General features: G+C 37.5%; 1 protein-coding gene and 1 non-coding gene across 5 annotated transcripts in view; one reads left to right on the forward strand and one right to left on the reverse strand.

Annotated features, from left to right (window-relative positions):
* LOC125103191 (24-hydroxycholesterol 7-alpha-hydroxylase) overlaps positions 1-23,844 on the forward strand; it is a 90,982-nt gene that overhangs the window by 19,761 nt on the left and 47,377 nt on the right. For all 4 annotated transcript variants that reach the window (XM_047735052.1, XM_047735053.1, XM_047735054.1 and 1 more), the window contains 3 exons: positions 1,120-1,213; positions 8,359-8,466; positions 13,098-13,188. In XM_047735052.1, the coding sequence (XP_047591008.1) occupies positions 1,120-1,213; positions 8,359-8,466; positions 13,098-13,188 (293 nt within the window). The remainder of the gene's footprint in view (positions 1-1,119; positions 1,214-8,358; positions 8,467-13,097; positions 13,189-23,844) is intronic.
* On the reverse strand, positions 16,068-16,177 carry LOC125103393 (U6 spliceosomal RNA). Its single transcript, XR_007128394.1, has one exon. It is a non-coding gene; the product is annotated as a U6 spliceosomal RNA (small nuclear RNA).

The raw sequence follows: 23,844 nt of genomic DNA on the forward strand, positions 1-23,844 counted from the left end.
CACTGACCAAGCTCCTCCCAGCAATTTCCCTGTTCTCAGTACAGAGAGCAGCATCTACGAGGAAGAGACAGGAGCTACTTTTTTTTTTTTTTTTTAAGATTTTATTTGTTTATTTGACAGAAAGGGCTCACAAGTAGGCAGAGAGGCAGGCAGAGACGGGGGGGGGGGGGGGGGCGGGAAGCAGGCTCCCCGCTGAGCAGAGAGTCCAATGCGGGGCTCGATCCCAGGACCCTGAGATCATGACCCAAGCCGCAGGCAGAGGCTCAACCCACTGAGCCACCCAGGCACCCCCAGGAGCTACTTTTTAAGACGAATTTGTTTTTGGTGTGTGGGTGACTTGATGGAGGAACTGAAGAAGAGAGGTGCATTATTTCCTTTTTTTTTTTTTTCCTTATTTTGAGGAGCAAAAATGATACAGGGAGAGAGAGAGAGCCAGAGAGAAGATACGAGAAAGAAACAAAGAGTTTGTTTTGAGGCCTTTTATCCTATTTACTGTTATTATGATCACATTCATTGCTATACTTTGGAACCCTGCTAAATCATCAGGCATGACCAGTCTTAGAGTCTGACATGGTTGACCTTATTCTCCCTGAGGCACAAGGAGGTATGGCCAAATGTATTTTTCACAGTTGGCTCAGTGGTTCGAATGCAAAATAACACATGAGTTTTTAAATGTCTTGGCAGTTGGTTTATAGTGGTGACTGGTCAGAAAGTATGAAAAAGATTGTAGCCAGTTGGCTTTACCTGGCTTAAGCCAGCACTGGGTCCTTGTGCTAGTTTCTCATCCTCCAGCCACTGCTAACAGCCAGAGTAAAAGTAGAATAATCAGGTCATGGGCTCTGTTTTTGTTTGCTTGTTTTTGTTTTTTATTCAATGCCAATCCTATAGGGATTCAAACATTTGTTGCAAAAACCCTACTAAGATGTGGCTGCCTTGCCCACTCCATTTTCCTCGTGATCTAATAAGTCTGAAGGTAGACCTCGCATGAAATTCTAGGAAACTTAAAGAAGAAATTTGGAGAAATAATTATAATTCCATAGATATACCCCCTTTAATGCTATGACCTATTACTCCTGATGTGCTTTCAAATTAATTTATGTACTTTTTTTTCTTGCCTAGAAACTGGTCAAAATCCAAAAAGTGGCTTTTAGCACTTTTTGAGAAAACCATTACAGATATGAAAACATACAAATCTGTAAAAAATAATTCCATGGTAAGTAGTTTTTTGCTAAAGTGAGTTTTTGCCAAAATATATGGGAGGAAAACAGTAATAAGCTATGATTTTTAAAATAATTTTTTTTTTTTTTGCCAAAAATCGTGAGATTATTTAGGTAACATTTTGTGTCAAGTACTGTGTTGGATTTTTACATACATTATTCTATTAAACAACCTTGTAACAATGAGGTAGGTAATAATAGTCTTCTACATAAGAAAAAACTAAGGCTACAGACAACAGCATATAACAAGGTGCTGAGGTTTTTATTGATTTATATATTACATAGTTAGGTCAACAGCAGTAGTTGGGACTTATGGCACATTAGATAAGGATAACAGAGTTCTACAAAGTAGACTTTGTTCTTGATGCCATTATCACTAATTATTTCTCTCTTCAAATAAAAGGAGGTAGTGAGGTATAATTTGAAAGGCAATGCACTGGAAGCCACTGTCCCAAGTGTCCTAGATTTGTGGTCCTTCAGGTGTGGTTCCTAGACCAACAGTACCAACATCGTCTGGGGAGGACTCGATCAGAGCCTCTAGGATGGAGCCCCCGAGTCTGTGGTTTCATAGCCCTTCCAGGTGTTTATGATGCTTGTGTAATGACAAGTTCTCACCCCTGCCTGCTCATCAGAATCTCGGGGAGCTTTTGGAAATGACCTAATTCTCCAGACCCACCCTCCCCTTCAGAGACTGGGATTCACTTGGTCTGAACATGGGCTCCAATTCAGTCACCAGTCTCATGACCTTGGACATAGCATCTTGTCTCTTGGCTCGGTTTCTACACCTAGCTCATAGAATGTGGGGATTAAGTGAATTAATATTTGTGAAGAAGTTGGAGAGTAGTGAGGACTACATAAGAGTTCAGACCATGTGTTTATCATTAAAAATTAGACCTTTTATTTTATTTTTTTGAAGATTTTTACTTATTAATTTGAGAGGGAGAGAGCATGCACGTGCATACAAGCAGGAGGGAGGGGCAGAGGGAGAGGGAGAAGCAGACTCCCCACTGAACAGGGGGCCTGATATGGGGCTCAATCCCAGGACCAGGAGATCATTACCTGAGCCAAAGGCAGACATTTAACCTAGTGAGCCACCCAGGAGCCCCCCAAATCAGACCTTTTCTTTCTTATAGATGATACCAAGTGTTTTTACTTGCTTGCCTTTCATTATTACAGCAAGTGTTACCACAAGCAACTCTGCTTAACACCGGAAGGGAAGATCACTTCAGAAAAAAAAGTGATGTCTGAATGTTTAGTTATCTCCCACCAGAATAAAGGGAATAGAAAGCTATTTTGGAATGCCCCACACTGATAAACAGTGTTTTAGCTAAGGATTCTACTTTACAAACAGACCCAACACATTTTGTTTGCATCATTTTCCAGGATTTAGGGGTGAAGAGGCATGTGTACAAAAGATGCGCCCAGATGAATCTGTGCTCTGTGGGCCTGGCAAACAGGGTTTTGAATGCCCCAGATAAAACTCTCCACTGACATTACTTCTAGAGCAGCATTTCTTTTTCCTAGTCTGAAGAAATGAGGCATTTTTAATCATGGGTACTCTAACTCTCTGTTTGAATAAAGACAGATTTTGCATTTTGCTGAAGCTAATCCAATGTTTAAGACTTGGGGGCAGAACTCAGTTTGAACATTCAGGAGCAGTTTTCATTTTTTGTGTGTATAATTTCTGTTTTTTTCCAGCAGTGTTCACACTGAGCTTGCGTTCTGTACCCAATTTTTTTTTTAATGTGGTCTAAGAAGAAAATAAAAGATTCTATTGTCTTCTGTATAAGTAGATTTCAATGGCCTAGTTAAGCAGAAGACTGGAAGAAGTTTTTGTTTTTTGGAAATATTACACACACATCCTATTACATTATAAACGTCAAGTGTGGTCGTTTCTCCCTTGTTATTCTAGATATGTATTAAACTAGTATTTTCATTTAAAATTAAGATTTCACCTACAGGATAGCATCCAAAGAATGAAATCCATGTATAGGATTTTCCATGCGCTATAAACTTTGTGTTATTTTAATTTATGTTGTATGATAGAAACTAGCACTGAATAAAATTTATACTTAAATAATTTGCAATTTTGCTAACCCATTGTTACAAAAACAATAAGACATCACTAACATTTATGGGGAGCTTACTCTGTGCTAGGCATAGTGTTACACATTTCACAAATTCATGACTCATTTTTTCACAGTAGCTCTAATACCCAGAAAACTGGGGATTATTAAAACCAGAAAACAGAGGATTAGAGTGGTTAATCACTTTGGAAACATTACATGCCTTTGTAAGTCATAGTACTAGTCTCTCATTGTGTATTTTCTTTGATTGTGATTTAACAGTTATTTCATGTATCCCAAGATCTGAAGCAAAACTACTAAGTAGTGGTACAATACAGTTCTCTTAATCCCTAATCCATGGGAGTTGTGGGCTGTATCTCTCATGGGGCAGTATATCACAGTAGCTAAGAGTGTGGGCTCTGGAGCAGGGGCCAAGCTCCCAGCATTTGAATCCCAGCTCAACCACCGACAAGCTATTTGTCCTGGCCAAGTTCCCTAACTTAAGTGGCTTCAGTTTCCTCAAATGTAAAACGGTGAAGATAACAGTATCTACTTCTTCAAATTGTACTGAGGATTGAATGGTTGAACATTTGCAAAGCCCTTAAAGCAGTACTCGCCTTAGCAAGCAAGGACTAGGCATTAGCTGCCATTATTTTTATCACCTGAATTTGAGTTATTTAAGATTCAAAGTACATGAGTAACTTAATGCAAATGTATCTGAATCTCTTCCCCACGATGGAGAATGACCATTAACAAAGGTGTGACTGGGAAACCTCCCAGTGAAGATAAAGCTTCCATGGAATTTGTGTAATGACCTGAGAACCACCATAGGTGGACTTGGATGGGGCCCTGATCTTAGTTGGCACCATTCCAGTCAGATATCCCTTCTCTGCATATTGTAGTATTTATACTATCTCCTGGCTTGGCAGTGCTTTCTCCATGGTGTATACAGGCTGAGAATCTTCATGGCAAATGGGGGTAGGCTTTGCTCTGGAATGCTCCAGATACCTGTGTTTCTGTGTTGCTTGCATTTTCCTAAAAACAGAGGTTTATTTTAATTGTCAAAATGATAATATGTACTAAGTTTTGTTTCAAGCGCTTTATAGGTAGTAACTGGTTTAATTCTCACAACAATTCTATGAGGTAGGTACCATGTTATGACCATTTTATCGATGATGAAATCGAGACACAGAGCTTAAAGTAACTTGTCCAAGGTTATCTGGGTCTTGACTAACGAAGCCAGATTCTGGTTCCACATATAAGGATCTTGGAATTTGCCACTCTATCCTAACAACAAGCACAAGGCTGAACAGACCAATACTAAAATTATCAGACTGGGACTTTAAAACAGCTATGCTTAATATGTCAAGGGCTCTAATACATAAAGTAGACAGCATGGCAGAACAGATAGATAATATAAGCAGAGAAATGGAAATCCTAAGAATGATTAAATAGTAGATATAATAAACACTATAACATAAATGAAGGATGCCTTTGATGGGCTTATTTGTAGACTGGCAGAGCTGAGGGAAGAATCTCTAGAGGATATAGCAGTTGAATGTCCCAGAACTGAAAAACAAAGAGAGCAAAGACTAAAAAAAAAAGTAGAACAGAATACCCAAAGACTAAGGAAGTATGGGACAACTATAAAAGGGATAGCATCCATACAGTGGGAATACTAGAAGGAGAAGAAAGGGGGAAAGGAGCAGAAGAAGTATTTGACACAATAATGACAGAATTTTCCCACAATTGATGTCAGACACCAAACCATAGATCCAGGAAGTTCAGAGAACAACAAGCATGTAAACACCAAAAACAGTATCATTTTTAAATTATTAAAAAAACAAAGATAAAAAGTCCTAAAGAAGCCAGAAGGGAAAACACCATATCTATAGAGGAACAAAGATAAGAATTTTTTCTGACTTCTCCTTAGAAACTATGCAAAACAAAAATAGAGTAGAGTGAAGTATTAAGAGAGTAGAGTGAGAAAAAAGAAAAACCATCAATCTGGAATTCTGCACCCTGTGAAATTATCCTTTAGAAGTAAAGTTGAAATAAAGGCTTTTTCAGACTAGCAAAAATGAGAGAGTTACAAGAAGTATTAAAGGAAGTTCTTCAGAGAGAAGAAAAATAATATAGGTCAGAAACTTAGATCTATATAAAGAAGGGAAGAGCATCAAAGAAAAAATAAGTAAAGGTGAAATAGAAATTTATTTTCCTTAATCTTAATTGATCTAACAGGTAACAATTTGTTAAAATTATAATAGCAACAATATATTCAGATACACACACACACACACACACACACACACTTAATGTGTGCTTATATATAAATGAAATCAATATGTATGGTTATCTGCATGTCTGTCTGTATCCTTTATCATATCCTTCTATAATAATAATCCAGTAAATAAAATGTTTCTCTGACTTGCGTGAACCCCATAAGCAAATTAATTGAATGTGAGGAAGGGTTGTGGGAACCTCTGATTTATACGAGCAATCAGTCAGAAGTACGGATAACAAACTAGACTTGAACCTGGCATCTGAATTCCAAGGACGAGGTTGTTAGAACCTCCAATCTGTAGCCAATTGGCCCAAAGTACAGGTAATAGCCTGGGCTGTGACTGGCACCTGAAGGACAGGTGGGAGGTGGGGAAAAGATATAGTCTTAGAGGACTAAATCCTTAACCTGTAGAACCCCATGTTATTTCTGGGTAGATGGTGTCAGAATTGAGTTGAACTGAGTTCAACTAGATAGTGTCCTGAGTGTTTTTATTGCTGTTTGGAATTCCCCCTCCACATATACACACACATTAGAAATTGGCATCAGAATTTCACAGTGAGTATGTCCTCTTTACCACTTCTTTTCAACATAGTACTGGAAGTCCTATGTAGTAAACCAAAAAAGGATATAAAAGTTACATAGATTGGGAAAGCAGATATAAAACTGCCTTTGTTCACAGATGTCATGATCATATTTATAGAAAATCCGAGAGAATAGACAAAAAACTACTGAAGCTAACAAACAATAATAGCAAAGTTGCAAAGTACAAGTTAATATCCAAAAGGTAACTGCCTTCCCATGTACCAATCATGAATGAGTGAAGTATGAAATTAGAAACACATGCCATTAACATCAGTATCCCCCAAAATGAAATCTTTAGGTATAAACTTGACTAAAGATATGTAAGCTCTATATGAGGAAAGCTATAAAATGCTGATGAACAAAACCAAAGAACTAAGTAAGTAGATTATTTTATGTTCATGGGTAGGAGGATTCAATATTCTCAAGATGTCAGTTCTTCCCAATTTGACCAATACATTCAAAGCAGTCTCAATCAAAATCCCAGTGACTTATCTTATGGATATCAAAAACTAATTCTAAAGTTTATATGGAGAGGCAAAAGACCCAGAATCGCCGACACAACGTTCAAGGAGAAGAACAGAGTTCTGCAAAAGAGCACTACTACCCAACTTCAAGATTTACTGTAATTAATGTTCTAGTGCGGTATTGGTGAAAGAATGGACAAGTAGATCAGTGGAGCAGAATAGAGAGCCCAGAAATAGATCCTTTTAAATATAATCAACACGTTTGACAAAGAACCAGAGGCAATATAGTGAAACAAAGATAGACTCTTCAACAAAAGGTGCGGGAACAACTGGACATCCCCAGGCAAAAGGAAAAAAAATTAAAAAAGAACAGTCTAGATAGAGACTTTAATACAATTCACAAAAATTCTCTCAAATGAATCATAGATATAAGTGTAAAATGCAAAATTATAAACTACTAGAAGATAATGTAGGAAAAAACCTAGTTGACCTTAGGTATGGTGATGCCTACTTAGATAAAACATCAAAAACATAATCCATGAGAGAAGATGGAAGCATATGAAAAGATACTACACATCATGTGTCTTGGGGAAAATCCAAATGAAAACAACACTGAGACACCACTACTCTCATTCTGGCCAGAATCAGAAACACTGGCAACACCAAATACTGGCAAGGACATGGAGCAACAGGAACTCTCCTTCATTGCTGATGGGAATGCAAAGTGGTACGAACACTTTGGAAGACACTTTGGTGGTTTCGTACAAAACAGAGCATACTCTTGCCATAAAATCTAGCAATTGTGCTCCTTAATATTTGCCCAAATGATTTCGAAAACTTATGTCCACACAAAAACCTGCATTTGGATGTTTAAAGTAGTTTTATTCATAACTGTAAAACTTGGAAGCCACCAAGATGCCTTTTAGTAGGTAAATAGATAAACTGTGCCACATCTAGGGAATGGAATATTATTCAGCACTAAATAGAAATGAGCCATCAAGCCATGAAAAGACATGAAGGAACCATAAATGTGTATTACTAAGTGAAAGAGGCCAATCTAAGATTATGTAATGTATGGTTTCAACTATATGACATTCTGGAAAAGGCAAGATGTGGAGAAAGGAAAAAGATCAGTGGTTGTTGGGGAGGGAGGAGAGATACACTGGCAGAGCACAGAGAATTTTTAGGGCAGTGAAAATAATTTATATGACATTATAATGGCAAATATATATCACCATGCATTTGTCCAAACCTAAAGATTTTACAATGCCAAGAGTCAAACCTAAGGTAAACTATAGGATTTAGGTGATTGTGATGTGTCAAGGTCCTTGCTCCATGGTTTAAAAAAAAAAAAAGTACCATTTTGTTGAATGATAGTGATAAGTAGGGAAGACTATGCCTGTGTAGGGATCAGAGCTATATGGGAATTCTTTGTACTTGCTTCTCAGTTTTATTGTAAACTTGAAATTGTGATAAAAATAAAGTATTTAAGAAAAAAAAAATCAAAAACAAAAACGAAGCCATGGTTTGAACCAATGCAGTAAAGCAATTGTGCTCTAGAGTGCCTACTCCTAATTACTATGCTACCAGTAACTACATAAACCCTTTAGCATGCTTCAAGCTGCAAACCTAGGAAAGACAGAAATAATGTATTTGAGATTAAGGAAAAATGTGTGGTCTATGTTTACGAACACCATTCTTCGTCATATAGCTGTGGTTTGACAAGATGTATTTCTTTTAAACAGACATTAATGCAGGCTATGCTGGATATCATAGAGACGGAGAGAAAAGAAGAAGAGAGCCCCAGTTATGGGCTCTTATTACTTTGGGCTTCTCTGTCCAATGCTGTCCCTGTAAGTATATTAGTAAAATAGGGGTTATATTTCTGTCTCCTGCAATTTCGGTTTTTTCCCTTCGTTATTCTCTTTTCTTTTCTTCTTCTTCTTTTTTTTTTTTTTTTTTGTCTTTTCACTTCTTTATTATGGGAAAGAAAAAGGCTACAGTGGATTTGGTTGTAAGCTAGAAAAACAAAACCGAATGCCTAATGAAATCTATTAAGATCACAAAGGAGGCAGAGCAGAGACATCAAGTGAATTCTGCCTTTGCAAGGCAAGCTTGTATCAGGCTAAGGGAAAAGCTTGCACTTTGGGATCAGTTGTGACAACACCTGCTTTTAAACAGGTGCTTTTAAAAAGAGCTTTCTTTGTCAGGCAACATGCTTAGTATTGGCGCTGCAAAGATGAGTAAGTCTTAACTCTGTCATTTTATTGGGGAGAGAGTAGGTAAATGGATAGCCTGGGATAGAATTAGGCATGAATCAAGATAACCCCCGCCAGAGCTATAGAATCTCATGGAGATAATTTAAACCCTCAGCCGCCTTTTCTTTATGGGTAACAAAGGGGTAATACAACCGGTATGGTCCTAGGACTTGGGTACTTAATAAATGGTAACCCTCCTTTCTCTATAAGGTGGTTGTGAGAATTCAGTGAGATGAACCCAGCTCGTGCCCAGTGAATATCAGTTCTTTGTCTTCCCCTCTACTCATTCTCCTGCATGCCATTCCTGTTTGTGTTTCCTGGCATCTTGGTCCTGTAAGTTTCCCTATGAATAGAGCTAGTGACATTGGAACTCACAGTACTAAAGAAAGCAGAACCTTTTTAACTGTTTCTTTCTAAAGCTGTTATGAACTAGATTAAAGCCGTGTGATATGTCTGCCCCTTCTTGTCTGATGCACATCAGGGAGGATCTCACATTAGCCTAAACTGCTCTGATATTATTTGAGAAGTTAAAGGGTAACCTGTTTTCTACTGAGCAGGAATATTCAACCCATCTCCGTTTTCTTTTTTCTTCTAACAAATAGGAATGAGATATTTCAGGTATCACCTATGTCTCCTTCCTCTTAGTGAAGGCTTTTTAAGTACTGATAGTCTAGTTTCTTTTCATGGGTTGTAAACTGACTGAGTAAAGAGCAGAAGTAGAAATTCTGCCATCTCTACCATACGTACTTCATCTGGCATGGGCAAATAAAAATCATCTAATCCTTTTTCCCCTCCTTTATGTACTTCTGATATCATGCCTTGATTTCTCTTTGCGTCGTTTTCTTGGATACTGATTAAGCTTATAGCAAAATTAAAAAGCGAATGTCAGAACATCTCCCTAAGCCGAACAGAACAGCCCTTCCTGTCACTGGATTCATTTTCAAGATCTCATTAGAGAGATCCTCCAGAAGAAGGGGACACAAAGCCCCATTGATCTGACTCAGGGGAAGTCAGTTCTTTGGAATCGGTTTCTGGCACCAGCCTGAAAGGATTTAAATCATGAATTTCAGAAAGAGAGTGTCTGATGATTAGTGAGAGTTCCATCTTTCTGGCTCTCAGTGGCACCTCCAAGAGGCAGCTGGTGTGCAGCAAAAACCCTTGAAAGGCTTTATTTAGAGTCAGGGCAAAAGCCAAATCCCAGTGCTGGGTTACAGTGAGTCAAGTGCTTAACCTCTCTGAGTCTCAGTGTTCTCATCTATAAAATAGGGTGAATGTAATCTACCTCATTGGATGGTCATGAACATGATATTTTTAAGATATGGAAAGTGGCTGACAGTCCCTGGAAGAAAGAAGGTGCTCACTGAATGTTAGCTTTCTTTTATGAAAAGTAAGGCTGTTGTTTCAATCATTACTTTCAGTGACGCATTAATAATAAACTGCCCTGTCTTCCAAAACTGGACCACTCAAATGCCCCAGGGTGGGAGTGGCCACTGCTGTCTGGCTTCAGTGATCTCCCCTCACTGCCTAGAGAACCCTCAAAAGCCCCCCACTGGGATAAGTGGTGGGGCCTGTCCTTTCTTGGTGCCCAGGTCAGGTTCTCTTCTCTCCCATTCTGGGCTCTCCCTCAAGGGGCGTGGAACTCAGAGCTCAGACTTGAGATAGGCTGGGGACAGGACAGATCACCAGAAGGCTCCATTGTGGTCGAGGTGAACTTTGGTAGACTGGCCCCAAAATACCAACCATGATTTGCGAAACCATTTGTATGGGAAAACCATTTCCAATTTCCAAGAAATCCCTGCCCAATAAATCTTGTGGACCATTTTCCCAAAATGAATCTCACCGCTGACATTTTATCATTGTTATTGCTTCTCCCAAGCTCTTTCTGAACCCTTTCAGTACTGACCATGACCCCCCACCCCATCCCACCTTACCCTCGACTCCCACAGTCTGTGTTGTCTGTCCCACCCATTGCCTGTACCCTTAGCTCTTTTTCCTCCTGACTGCATTTCGTATCCCCAACTAGACGTGAAAGTTCTTTGGGCAGGAATGATATCTTGTACATGTTTGTGTTTACCATGATTGTAGAAGACTGTCTGACCTGCTATCGAGACTCCATCAGTATTTGTTAAATCTCTTTTGAATGGAACAATAAATGATGCTGAAGAGAATACCTATTTCATGTTCTCTTACTGGGCTGGACTTTCCTCCTTGTCCCTTTCCACCTTTATTCTTATCCCAAAAACATTGCAGTGGCTGCTTCTGAAGTTCAGTGAGCCAGGTGGCCCTTCTCCTTTTTGAGCTGCCATTGCCATGGACTTGACCCTTTGGCAAAATACTAATTGATACTTTGGGGAGTGGTCTTTAACTGGGCGTGCGCAAAGATCCTGAGGTCATTTATTCTTGTTTGTTTCCGTAATATATGCAAATTTCTTATTTGCTCATTACTGTCTTTTATGTGACTTTTCTTTTTTTTTAAATGTAATTGAGTTTTTTACCAAATTTAAAAATGATAAACAGCACCTTCGTACAGCCATGAATAATTTAGTTGAATTCCTTGTGTTCATTATAAAATAAGTTTTACCCAATTTTTGTGACTCTCTAAAACTCTAAGCACTGTTTGGTATAACTCTGAACACCTCTTTTGTATAACTGAAAATCTATGTGCTATCCACTAAGCTGTTTTTCCCCCATTACAAATTCTGACCCTTTAAATAAGACGAAGTGAGTATGGAGTTGTTATTAATTAAATCCAGTAATTCAGCACTTCCATCCGTAGACAATGGTAGCAGGGGCCCTAGCGGGGAGACAGAAGTGAGCTCTCTGAGCATGTTTCTTCTATTGTAAAATGGACTGGATGAGATCTAGGGTAAGTCTTCCGTCATCTGAATCATGCCGCAGAAAGAGGCTGTCACCTCTGCAAGGTGGTGACCTTGGCTTTCCCATTCACTTTGTCTATGTACACAGTACCCTGTTTACAGGGCCCTCGGGTTTCATGCCCCAGGGCGGGAAACCACGAGGAGTATTGAATTTGGCTTACTTTTTTATTTTTATTTTTTATTTTTTTAACATTTTTTTTTTTTAGATTTTATTTATTTATTTGACAGAGAGAGATCACAAGCAGGCAGAGAGGCAGGCAGAGAGAGAGGAGGAAGCAGGCTCCCCGCTGAGCAGAGAGCCCGACGCGGGGCTCGATCCCAGGACCCTGAGATCATGACCTGAGCCGAAGGCAGCGGCTTAACCCACTGAGCCACGAATTTGGCTTACTTGACCGCTTCCCTTCAGATAGTTGCTCTTCCTTTTTTGGCCACAGAGGGGAGTATTGGGATTATGTAATGTTGCCCCACAAACGAGACAAAAAGACTTAAGTGTTTTAAATGTGAAATATTGTCTGAGTCTTTCAGGACTGATTGTCCTAGCTGAAATTTCTTTTACTATACATGTTTACAGAAAAGATGCAAGGGAAACCCTAACTTCTTTTATTAATTTTATACAGTTTCCTTTATTATGTAGTCTAAAATTAGAAGCAAAAACATCTACCTGAGTTAGTGGAAAGTTAATTTTTGAGATATATGGCAGTATAATTTTAACCTTGTAATACCGCAATGAGGAAAGATGTGAAATAATCTTCTTTGGTCTAGAGAGAATTTGCAAGCATGATACATTCAGTAACATTCAGCTGGGGAAAGGACCATTATGTTTCATATTGAGTACTCTCATAATTTATGGGATTTGAGGTATATTTTTCTGGGTTTATTGAAAATTGCCATTTTTTTTTGCAGAACATAGGATTTGCTCATTCATATCTATTTCATGGAAATTAAATTTTAAAAAATATTTTCATTGGGATTAACATTTTAAGTGTCATAATTTGCTGTTTCTGAATATTTAATGTATGCATATATAATATTTTATAATGTGTATTACTAAAAAAGAATCCTGCCTCATTTTGTAGTAAGATAGTTTAATCTATAAAAACAACAGAGTTAAACTATAGTGACAAAATAGAAGTATAGATTTGACCTCTCAGAAGTCTATAACAACTCTCTTGTTCAAAAAATCTAGTTGTTTCCAAAAATGCTCCTTACTAACATACTTTTAAGTTTAATTTAAACATTTTCCTGGTTTCTTCTAATGTTTATGGCGAATATTAAGCATGCTTTTATTCACTTTCAAAGGAGGTTGTATTGTGTGATACATGTTTTCTGTTTTGTTTTGCTTTTTTTAAGGTTGCATTTTGGACACTTGCATTTGTCCTCTCTCATCCCACTGTCCACGAGACCATTCTGGAAGGCATATCTTCTGTGTTTGGCACAGCAGGTACTAAACCTGAATGAACTGACCTGGTTGAAGAGATATCTAATGTGTGCTTATCACATGTTATGGGTACAGCTAAAGGCCCAGAATTTTATAGAAATTGAACGTAATCCAAAATTGAACACAAGTTGTGTGTTTTAGGGTATAAATTGATCAGGTAGGTTCCTAGAATTTAATTACTGTCCAGGTTATTTTAGAGGGCATCTAGTCTAACTCCCTTACTTTCCAAATCATGAAATAAGTGCTAGAGAGATTGTGATTTGCCCAATTTCTCTACTGTATATGTATAGACAAAGCCTTTTTTCTTCAAATCTCGTGGCCCCTCAGTTATTTTTGGAATTCAGGATTTTCTAGATTTTGTAAAAAGTAATACAGTGCATATATTACATAACACAGATGTTTAAGTAAGGTTTTGTCACCAAAGGAATTGTTTTAAAAGTTAGAGCTTTGGGGGGTTAGAACAGTTAAGTGGGGATTGCCACCTTGCGTTTTTTAGTTCAGATTTGTACTCTTCAATTGTCATCTGTTTTAAAAAGCAGAAATAAGCTTGGATGCTTATTCAAGCTACTTGCACTCAACTACTTGTTTATTTTACGCATAATTTGACCTGTTGGGAAGTAGTATCTTTTTAAAAAACCTTACTATGTCAAATTATATATTCTGATATAAAAAGAATGATAAATGATTTGGAAGAAAACAATATAATAGGTATATTATATCCTACAAAAGGTAGGATATAAATTAACAGCAATCCCTTGCTTCATGGTTGCTGAAAATGTTTTATTTGAAATTTTTTTCTTTATTTTCTACTGCTTCTTATTGAATCAAACCAGAAAGCAAATTGGCTTGTTCAACATCGACTATCTACGCCATACTGTCTCTGAGCCTTAAGTCATATAGAAAGAGTGAGGATTAGAATCACTAAGTATAAACCATGTAACATGTTAGATTCTGGAGACACATTAGTGAGTAAAAGAGAAGACTACTTGCCTTTATGGAGCTTACCTCTACAAAGTTACGGAAATACGCAGGCCTGTATGTCTACAAACAGTAAAAGGGAATGTGTCCTTGACTGTCACATTTCCGACTTCACCATTTCCTTACTAGAGTCCTCTCCTCATATAGGGTTCTCCAAAATCCTGGTCTTTAGGAAATCATGAAGTAGTTACGGAATGGTGGAGATAATGTGGGGAGCCTGTCTGACCCAAAGGCTACAACAGAAGTATTATATTCGTCTAAATGTCTATAATACTTGAATCTTGAACTCTTGAACACAGTTCAATGGAGAAAGACAAATCCTTTATTCTTTTTCTACATTCTGGTTTATTTTTAGAATGCATTGTTTTCCACTGACAAATGCTCCTTCAAATAGTGATACCAGTGTATTTTATATATATATAAATACACACACACACACACACACACACACACACACATATATATATACACACTGAAAGCATACATATATATGTGTGTGTATGCTTTCGGTTTTTAAGACTCATGCAAAATTGAAAACAATTTACATAAAATATCAAATGTTCTTTGCTGTTTTTATTTGGAAGCAATTCAGATCAATTCCTGTATAAGATGTAGTAGAGCTCAGGAATTTAGATGAGAGAGGAAACCACTCACTCTTTGGAGGTTGATACTAAGGAAGATATCCATGCACCCATACAAAGGATCCTGTCAGAGAAAGGACATTAGAGTTCATGGAACAAGAATCTGACTCAGTATAGCAGTTCTCCATTCTTATATTCACCACTGCAAGATCATTTCTTTCTTAGAGATGTCCTTAGTGACTTGGATACCTTTCCACATCTCTATGGCCTCTTCACTCACTACTACAGTCCATCCCAGGTGTATTGCTCAACTTTCTTATAAGGCTCAGAGTAAAAGCTGCTATTGAATCACTGGTCCTTTGTGTCTGGCTTTTTTTCACTTAGGATGAAGTTTTTTTTTATGATGTTATACATTAATTGATTTTCACATGTTGAATCTCCCTTGCATTCCTGGGATAAATCCTACTTAGTCTTGTGGTATAATACATACAATTTTTTATGGAAATAAAATATCCATGTTACATATAGGTATTTATATCCATATAGCATATATCATTTTTTTGTTGCCAGATTCATTTTGCTAGCGTCTTATTAAGGAATTTTAGGAATTTTACATCTATTTTAATAAGGGATATTGATCTGTGGTTTTCTTTTCTTGTGTTTGTCTGGGTTGGGTCTCAGGAAAATTCTGGCTTTATAAAATGACTTCAGAAGTATTCACTCCTCATATGTTTTGGAAGAGTTTTGAAGGATTGATGCTAATTATTCTTTAACTCTATGATAGCTTTACCAGTGAAGTTATCTGGTGCTGAGATTTTCTTTGTGAGAAATTTTTGATTAATTTAATCACTCTACTTGTTACAAGTCTATTTAGGCTATATATTTCTTCTTTTTTATTGATATATAACTGACACATAACATTGTATTAATTTTAGGTGTACAATATAGTGATTTTTAAAAAATATTTTATTTATTTATTTGACAGAAAGATCACAAGTAGGCAGAGAGACAGGCAGAGAGAAAGACGGGGAAGCAGGTTCCCTGCTGAGCAGAGAGCCCAATACAGGGCTCGATCCAGGACCCTGAGATCATGACCTGAGCCAAAGGCAGAGGCTTAACCCACTGAGCCACCCAGGCACCCAGAATATAGTGACTTGATATATGCATATACTATGAAGCGATCACCACAATCAACATCCATTATCACAAAGTTATAATTTTTTTTCTTATGATGCAAACTTCTAAGATCTACTTTCTTATCAACTTTCAAATGCATAATACAGTGTTGTTAACTGGTCACTATTGCTGTACATTACAGACACAGAAAAATAGGGACACTGCACAAATTTCTATGTCATCCTTATGCAGGGGCCATGCTAACCTTATCTGTATTGTTTCACATTTAGTAACACTATCAGTTTTTCCTTGGTCAGTTTTGTAGTTTTTTTTTTTAAGGAATTTGTCCATTTCATCTAGGTTATTTAACTTGTTACATATAACTTCATTTTACTGCCCACAATCTTTTTTATTTCTGGAAAATCACTAGAAAAGCATCTCCCTCAGCCTTGATTTTAAGGCTTCTCTTTTTTCTTGGTCAGTATAGCTAAAGGATTGTCAGTTTCGTTTTCAAAAGATTGAGCTTTTGGTTTGTTCTTTTGGATGTTCTTTTTTGGTATCACTTTTCTATTCACTATTTCAAGTTTCTCTGTCCTCCTCTTTATTATGTATAATTTATATCTCTTTATCAGTATTCTTTATTTTGTTCTTTAAACACAATTTTTCTTAAAGTCTTTGACTATATTTAAAATCTCTTATTTAAAGTCTTTTTTTTTAAGATTTTATTTCTTTATTTGACAGAAATCACAAGTAGGCAGAGAGGCAGGCAGAGAGAGAGAAAGGGAAGCAGGCTCCCTGCTGAGCAGGGAGCCTGATGTGGGGCTCAATCCCAGGACGCTGAGCTGAGCTGAAGGCAATGGCTTAACCCACTGAGCCACCCAACCCCCCCCCCTTTTTTTAAAGTAAGTCTAACATCTGAGTTTTTTCAGGGTTAGTTTCTACTGATTGTTTTATTCCCCCTATGTATGGTCTATGTTTTCTTGTTCCATGTATTATTGCACATTTCCCATTGCATGTCTTACATTTTGTTTTGATAACTGGACATTTTAAATAATACAATGTGGCAACACTGGAAATCAGATTCTCCTGTTTCCTCAGGGTTTATTGATGTTGCTTCTTGTCATAGCCTTGTTTGTGTATTTGTTTATTGACTTTCATGAACTAATTCCAGAAATTTTGTATGATTATATTGTATTTTGTATTACTATCATATGTTTCTACATATGTTTCTGCTTGGTTAGGTTACTGTTCAGCTAATTGTTGGACAAAGATTTCTTTACACTAAGCACGAATAAGACCTCCATGTTGCATGTTTGGGATTTTGTTTGCATGTTGGAGCATGCCTTCAATACTCAACTAGGCAGTTGGTAACACTGCCTTAACTTTCACTTCCCACTTGCGTGGAACCTCAAGGTCAGCCATAGGTCAGACCTTAGAGCCTTCTTAGGTTTTTCCTGAGCCTGAATGAGGCCCTGGGCATTGGTGCAGTCCTACACAAGTACATGCATTTTTATATTCCCAGGAATACATTGGACCTTTTAAAGCCCCTAGGACAGCTCATTCCCTAGCTCTTCATTTTAATCTTTTTAGTTTGCCTGTTGCTTGTCCAAGCTGTTATCTATTGCCTCTGCAAAGTTAATTATCCTTAAAGGTTCCCAATCAAAACCCCTGGGGGAAAGACTTTTTCCACTGTGTGAGTTCCAAGTCAGATCAGATAAAGATAGTCTTATAAGTGAGACTCTCAGTCTTATAAGCCAGACAGCTCAAATAATGAGAATTCTCTAGGAATGAGGTCTCGAAGGAATTCCAATCTTATTCTGTCCCCATCTGGTAACTGCTGAGCTGCTGGTTTGCAAGGTGATTGTAGGCTATTGGTTTTCAAGGCTACCGTGGAGCTACGGAGAGAGGGATGGGAATAGGGCAAGTTAAGGTGTCATTAAGTTTGTTCTTCTTACGAAGATTTAGCCGTTTTTCTTGGATAAACACTCCCTGCACTGCTGCAAGCCTTTGGTTAATTCCTAAAGTCCTGAAAAAAGTTGATATTGACAAATTTTATCAGATTTTTCATTGATTTTTAGAGAGGCACTTTTTGGAGTCCTTACCCTGCCATTTCTGTTAACCTTACCCTGAACCATAAGTTTTAAATTTTCGTTTAGGAAACCTTCCAGATTTATTGTTAACCCTTCATTCACCTGTTTATTTAGGTGTCCATCAAATATCTTTTTGAGTACTTGCTATGTCAAGGCGTCGTATGAAATATCAGGGCTGTGAGGACGAGTGTATGGTGCCTGCTGTCATAGAAGTTCATGAAGGAAGTGCATTTTATAAAAATGAAAACAGATTTAGAAGTTTACCAAAGATGTTAGGGGGGAGAAAGGAATATTTACATCGCTTCTTTAGAGATACACACTTCTTGATGAATTCTGTAGGATTTCTGTGCTTGGAACGTTTTTCCTTGTTTTTATTTACCTTTCAGTCAGCTTGAATGTCGTTTCCTCAGATAGGTCTTTTAGGCTTACCCTGTCTGAAGTCACTCTGCTCTTGGTGATTCTCTGACTCACCTCACTATGTCTTTCATAAGAATGATTTTTTTGTTTATTAGTCTATCTATTGATCGATCTCTCTTCTGCCTCCTTCATCAGAACATAGTCTCTCCAGCTGCAGGAACAGTGTCTGTCTCGGTTTCTACAGGATCCCCAGCTGTCTGGAACCCATTACTCAACAAGTATTTTCTGAATAAATTTAATGAACAAATACGAGAATGTATATTAAAAGATGAATGTCTTAATTTAGCTTTCATTTGCAGTTTTATGACCTATCCCATTAGACAGCTTGATGAAACGAGTATTTTATGTAAAGAACTTTTTGATAAGTTTCTGCCCCTAAAGTTTTGAGATAATCAGTAGTCTCAAATCCAAGAATCCACAAGAATGATAATGAATGCTAACATGTCTCTGGGTTTTGAACTCTATAAATCATCTTCTTGATTATTATTTTATTTTATCCATTGATCCTGGGTGAAATATACATTATCAAATTATTGAGGATCTGGCAAAGAATACTTTGCTCTGTTACAGAGTTTTGGGGCATAATTCCTGGAAATTTGCCATTTGTTTTAGATTTTAATTTGTAGATCACCACATATTTCAGTTGCCTGTCATAAACCCAAAAACATAGTGCAAATATGGGGGTCCAAATGCCTGCATTCAAATCCAGTCTGAGTCCTTACTACTGGTTAATTCCTTATTCAAGTTACCAATTTTTTTAAGGTTTTTTCCTCTTCAGGCAAGTGGCAAAATAAGAATGCCCATCTCATGGAGTTACTAGGAGAATATGGTAAATATAAAATACCACCATGTCTTTCAAATTGTAATCATTTTATGAATTTTAGCCATGACCAAAACCAATATAACCATATCAGTTGTATGAAATTTTATAATCTTGCCATGCCATGAAATCAGTGACTATTATGACTGAATTTTTCTACTTTGAAATACTAGTCAGTATTGCTTTTCAAAATATAGTTTTCCAGGTGCTTGAATAGCTCAGCCAGTTAAGCCTCCAACTCTTGATTTCAGCTCAGGTGGTGATCTCAGGGCTGTGAGATCAAGCCCCACATTGGACTCCACACTTAACGTGGAGTCTGCTTGAGATTCTGTCTCTCCAACTCCCTCTGCCCCTTGCCTCTCTCAGGGGTACACATGAATGTTCTCTCTCAGTCTCTCTAAAATGATATATATACATATGTATTTAAAATACCATAGTTTTCTTGAGTGTTGACAGCAATAGTTGAATTATTTTATATTGGCTGGCCATCCCTTTAAAAAGACTGAATGCAGCAGAAATATAGCATGAAGATATTTCTGTTTAATATTATCCTAAGAGGTAGAAATAGTAGCAACAATAATAGCCAACACTTAGGTAGCACTTAGTAAGTCCCAGGCCCTGTTCCAAGTGCTTTTCTTATTGACTTCCTTAATCCTTGAATCATCCTCCTAAATGTTATTATTTATGTGTATTTTAAACATGAGGAAAATGATGTGCCTATTCGGTAGCTTAACCGAGACCATACAACTAGTAAGTGATAGAACTACAATTTGAACCAATGTTGGTCTGACTCAGGAGTTGATAATACAAAATATCAAATCTTCTTATTTCAAAATTGTACTCAGAATGTCTGAATTAACATGGTGAGGTCCAGTTTCCAGCTTAATTCCAAGTCACTAACATATTAATCTTCCTAAAGCATACCTCTAGTTACATTGCGTGTGTATTCAGAATATATTCCTGGGGACGCCTGGGTGGCTCAGTGGGTTAAAGCCTCTGCCTTCGGCTCAGGTCATGATTTCAGGGTCCTGGGATCGAGCCCTGCATCGGGCTCTCTGCTCAGCAGGGAACCTGCTTCCCTTCCTCTCACTCTGCCTGCCTCTCTGCCTACTTGTGATCTCTGTCTGTCAAATGAATAAATAAAATCTTAAAATATATATATATATATATATTCCTGGACTAAACGTTCATACCCCTGAGACTGAAACTATAGCCTGATGGTCTGATCCCCCTTTGCAATCAGTGTAACAATCTAAGTAAGGTGGCCCCTTGAATACCCTCTAACACTCTCTTCATTTTCTTTCTGTCATGCTGTTTAGTGTAAATGTAACACTAAACGTGATTTAATTTGGATATCTTCAGAAGACCATACATAAATAAATTTGTAGATGAGAAAAAGTATTTTCTAAACTATTTACTTCATACTTGGTTCAGAAAATGTGACTACCATGTTCATAACCAAGGTAATTTCTAAAACAAATATAGTTGTCAGGAGAATGTAATTTACCCCACCCAAAAAGTGGTGACTGATAATAAACACCATAAAAGATAGCTAGTTTGTGGTTGTGTGTAGAATCATCTTTACTTTTTGTGTACCTATGCCTTCTTCTGACCAAGGCCACCTGAACATGTGGATCACTAGGTAATCACCTCTGAGACTCTGTTCCATTAATCACAATCCCTTGGTAAGTTCAACTGTTCTCTTGGCTCTTCCCCCTTGATCTGTCAGATCCAGGTAGTCCATACTCAGCAACACCTAGTGACTTCATATCTCACTTAGAATAAAATCTAAAGCCTTCATGTGGCCTTGGAGACTTTTTGTCACATCAACAATCTTGTCTCTGTCACCCTGCCTGTTATTTATTTCACTCTAGCCTTATCTATCATTCACTGAACAAATATTTACTGAGTTCCTATTATGTGCCAACAACTATCTTAGGAGTTTGGGGTGCACAAAAAAAACAACAATCCCTTCTCCTTTGGTGCTTACATTCTTGTAGGGGAGACAGACAATAAATAAATGTAATGTATAAGTAAACCCTAAAAATATTAGATGGTGACAATACTGTATAGAAAGAAATCATTGCTGAGCAGGGAAACAGGTGGAAGTATTCAAGAGCCAGATAAGAGTGGGTCTCATGGTAGTTAAGATCCAGGAAAGCACTTGAAGATGGTTAGGAGTTAGACAAGCAGGTATGCAGAGGAAGAGCTGGTTGGGGTCAGAGACTGCAGGCGGGGCCTCACTGTGTTCTCACAGAATTCTCTTAGATCAACAACATCAGTGGCATTTTCGTGGCATTTTCATGTCATTTTGTCCAGAGAAGAACATGAGCATATTTCTAACAAATGAGAACCAATCTGATTTACTATATTAGGAATATATAAAGAGGAGAGGTCATGGCTTTCATTCCTGTGAACAATTTTCCCTTCTTTTCTTGACATGCATATGCCTAGTCCTTCCAAGTTTCCATCCTCACAAGAACCTGCTGGAATCATACCTTCCAGATTTCCATTTTCACTGACCTTCTGCCCCCATAGATGGGTATTTCACTGTGGGACACCTGGGTGTCTTAGTGGGTTAAGCATTCAACTCTTGATTTTGACTCAGGTCATGATCTCAGGGTTGTGAAATCAAGCCCCACACTGAGCTTGCTTAAGATTCTTTCTCTGCCCTTTCCCCACCCACCCCCCTGTCCTCTCTCTCTCTCTCCCTTTCTTTAAAAAAACAAAATAAAATAAAAATTTACTGCAAGATGATTGCAGCAGAAAATCCAGGTGTATGTGTGGATGTGTCTTCTCTTCCTCTTCTGAGCCCCTCTTACCACCACTGGAGATCACTCCCCTTCCCCTGCTGTGCTTCCATTCACTTGCCCAATAGCTGACTTTTTCATTTCTATTTTTTCCTCCACATTAGTCACTTTGGTTACTCCTTCTATAATTTATCAGCAAGGTTTCTTAGAGGCAGCTGCAGAACCTAACTAGAGCTGATTTAGTGAAAAACCAAATGTATTACCAATTTATGGGTTCACAGAATATCTGGGAGGGCCAGAGTTCCAGGCTTGGAGGATACACAGCCTGAAGTCATGCTCCAAATCAGGCTGCAGAGCTAGGGTGGCAAGCGCAACCTTGCCACTGAATGCCAAGTGCATCGTGGCCACAGGGACAAGGCACTAATGACCCTGGGTCCTCAGGAACTTGATCCTGCAAAAATCACAGTTGCTGCCACAGAACACTTGCGCAGTCTACACTTCTTTAGATCACTAACGCTTGATGCGAAGCTTGGGTTGGTTGATCTGACTGGTAAAGCCTTTTCTTCATAGTAACATCCTCATTCAAGGGTGGCAAAGAAAGCAAGAATCTGGCACTTTTTGATTTGATGGTAGGCAAGCGTCTGTTGAAACATGGCATTCAAATATTACACTGACCAAACTAATAAAATCAGTATGCGTATGTATATACCTTCACATATGTACGTGAGTATAGGAAATAAGCATATTCTATCACTATATAAATGTATTTTCATAATACATTTATAGTATAAATATAATACATTAATAGTTTTTTATAAATATAAACACATTCATAAATATAACTATGTACCCTTATATCTGTATATCTGTGTACATACACACATGCATCCCTTACCTGTTCCCAGGTGAGGTGACCCCTTGCTAACAGATTCCACGCCAGCAGACAAAGTGCAGTTAAGGCTTCTCACCATTCTCAAGAAACTTCATGCTTGTATAAACTATGAATTTTAAAAAATGGAACAATAATTAACTGATACACCTTTGTATTGACCAAAGACAAATGCTCATCTTCTTTATTCTGTTTATTGAAAAAGTCACAAACTTAGAGTTTATATGTGTTTTGATAAAGAAAGGGAAGGGGTTTTTTTCTGAAGCTCCTTTTCTTCCTATAGGGTTTTATCTATTCTCAATATATTGTACCCATAGAACTGTGAATGTGTACCCATAGAACTGTTCTAAGAAGAAAATTAAGTTCCTCATATTTTTACTTTAACATTAAACCACGTATTATGCCATATTTGGTTTTTTTTAAGTATTTGCATTTTAATTTAAGTGTCATTCCATTAACCTGCCATGATGGTTTACTTCTCTCCCCTTTTTTATTTTACTTAAGGTATAGGAATATATATTTAGATGCTTCTTGCATTTTTAGAATCATTATACTTTGTATTTTCAAGATAACTACTAAAGGACTGCTGGATCACAAAAGATTAACCAACCCAGCATAAATACTCATATTTATGAGCAACTGAGCAAAAGCAATCTCAGGCATTAACATTTGGGTCCTGTTTAGACTATTATAAAGCAATTTTCCTTTCTAATTCTGGACTCCCATGGTGAATGTCTGTCCACCAGGAGAGGGTCATTTTATCTTAAAAATAAAACAAAAATGCAGTTGAAGTTTTTAGCTGGTTGTATTGGCCCTTCCAACCTATTTTTTTTAATGTAAGGGAGCATTAACACCTTTTTCATGCAGTTTTACTGTGTGTTTATTTAAAGGAAAAAATTAATAGAATTTTATGTTAATGTACAAGGAACCAGATTATTATTTTTTTATTTTTGCTAGAGAGAGAAAGAGCACAGGCAGGGGGAGCAGCAGGCAGAGGGAGAAGCAGACTCCCTGCTGA

Source organism: Lutra lutra, chromosome 6 (genome assembly GCF_902655055.1).
Source record: "Lutra lutra chromosome 6, mLutLut1.2, whole genome shotgun sequence".
Classification (NCBI taxonomy): Eukaryota; Metazoa; Chordata; class Mammalia; order Carnivora; family Mustelidae; genus Lutra; species Lutra lutra.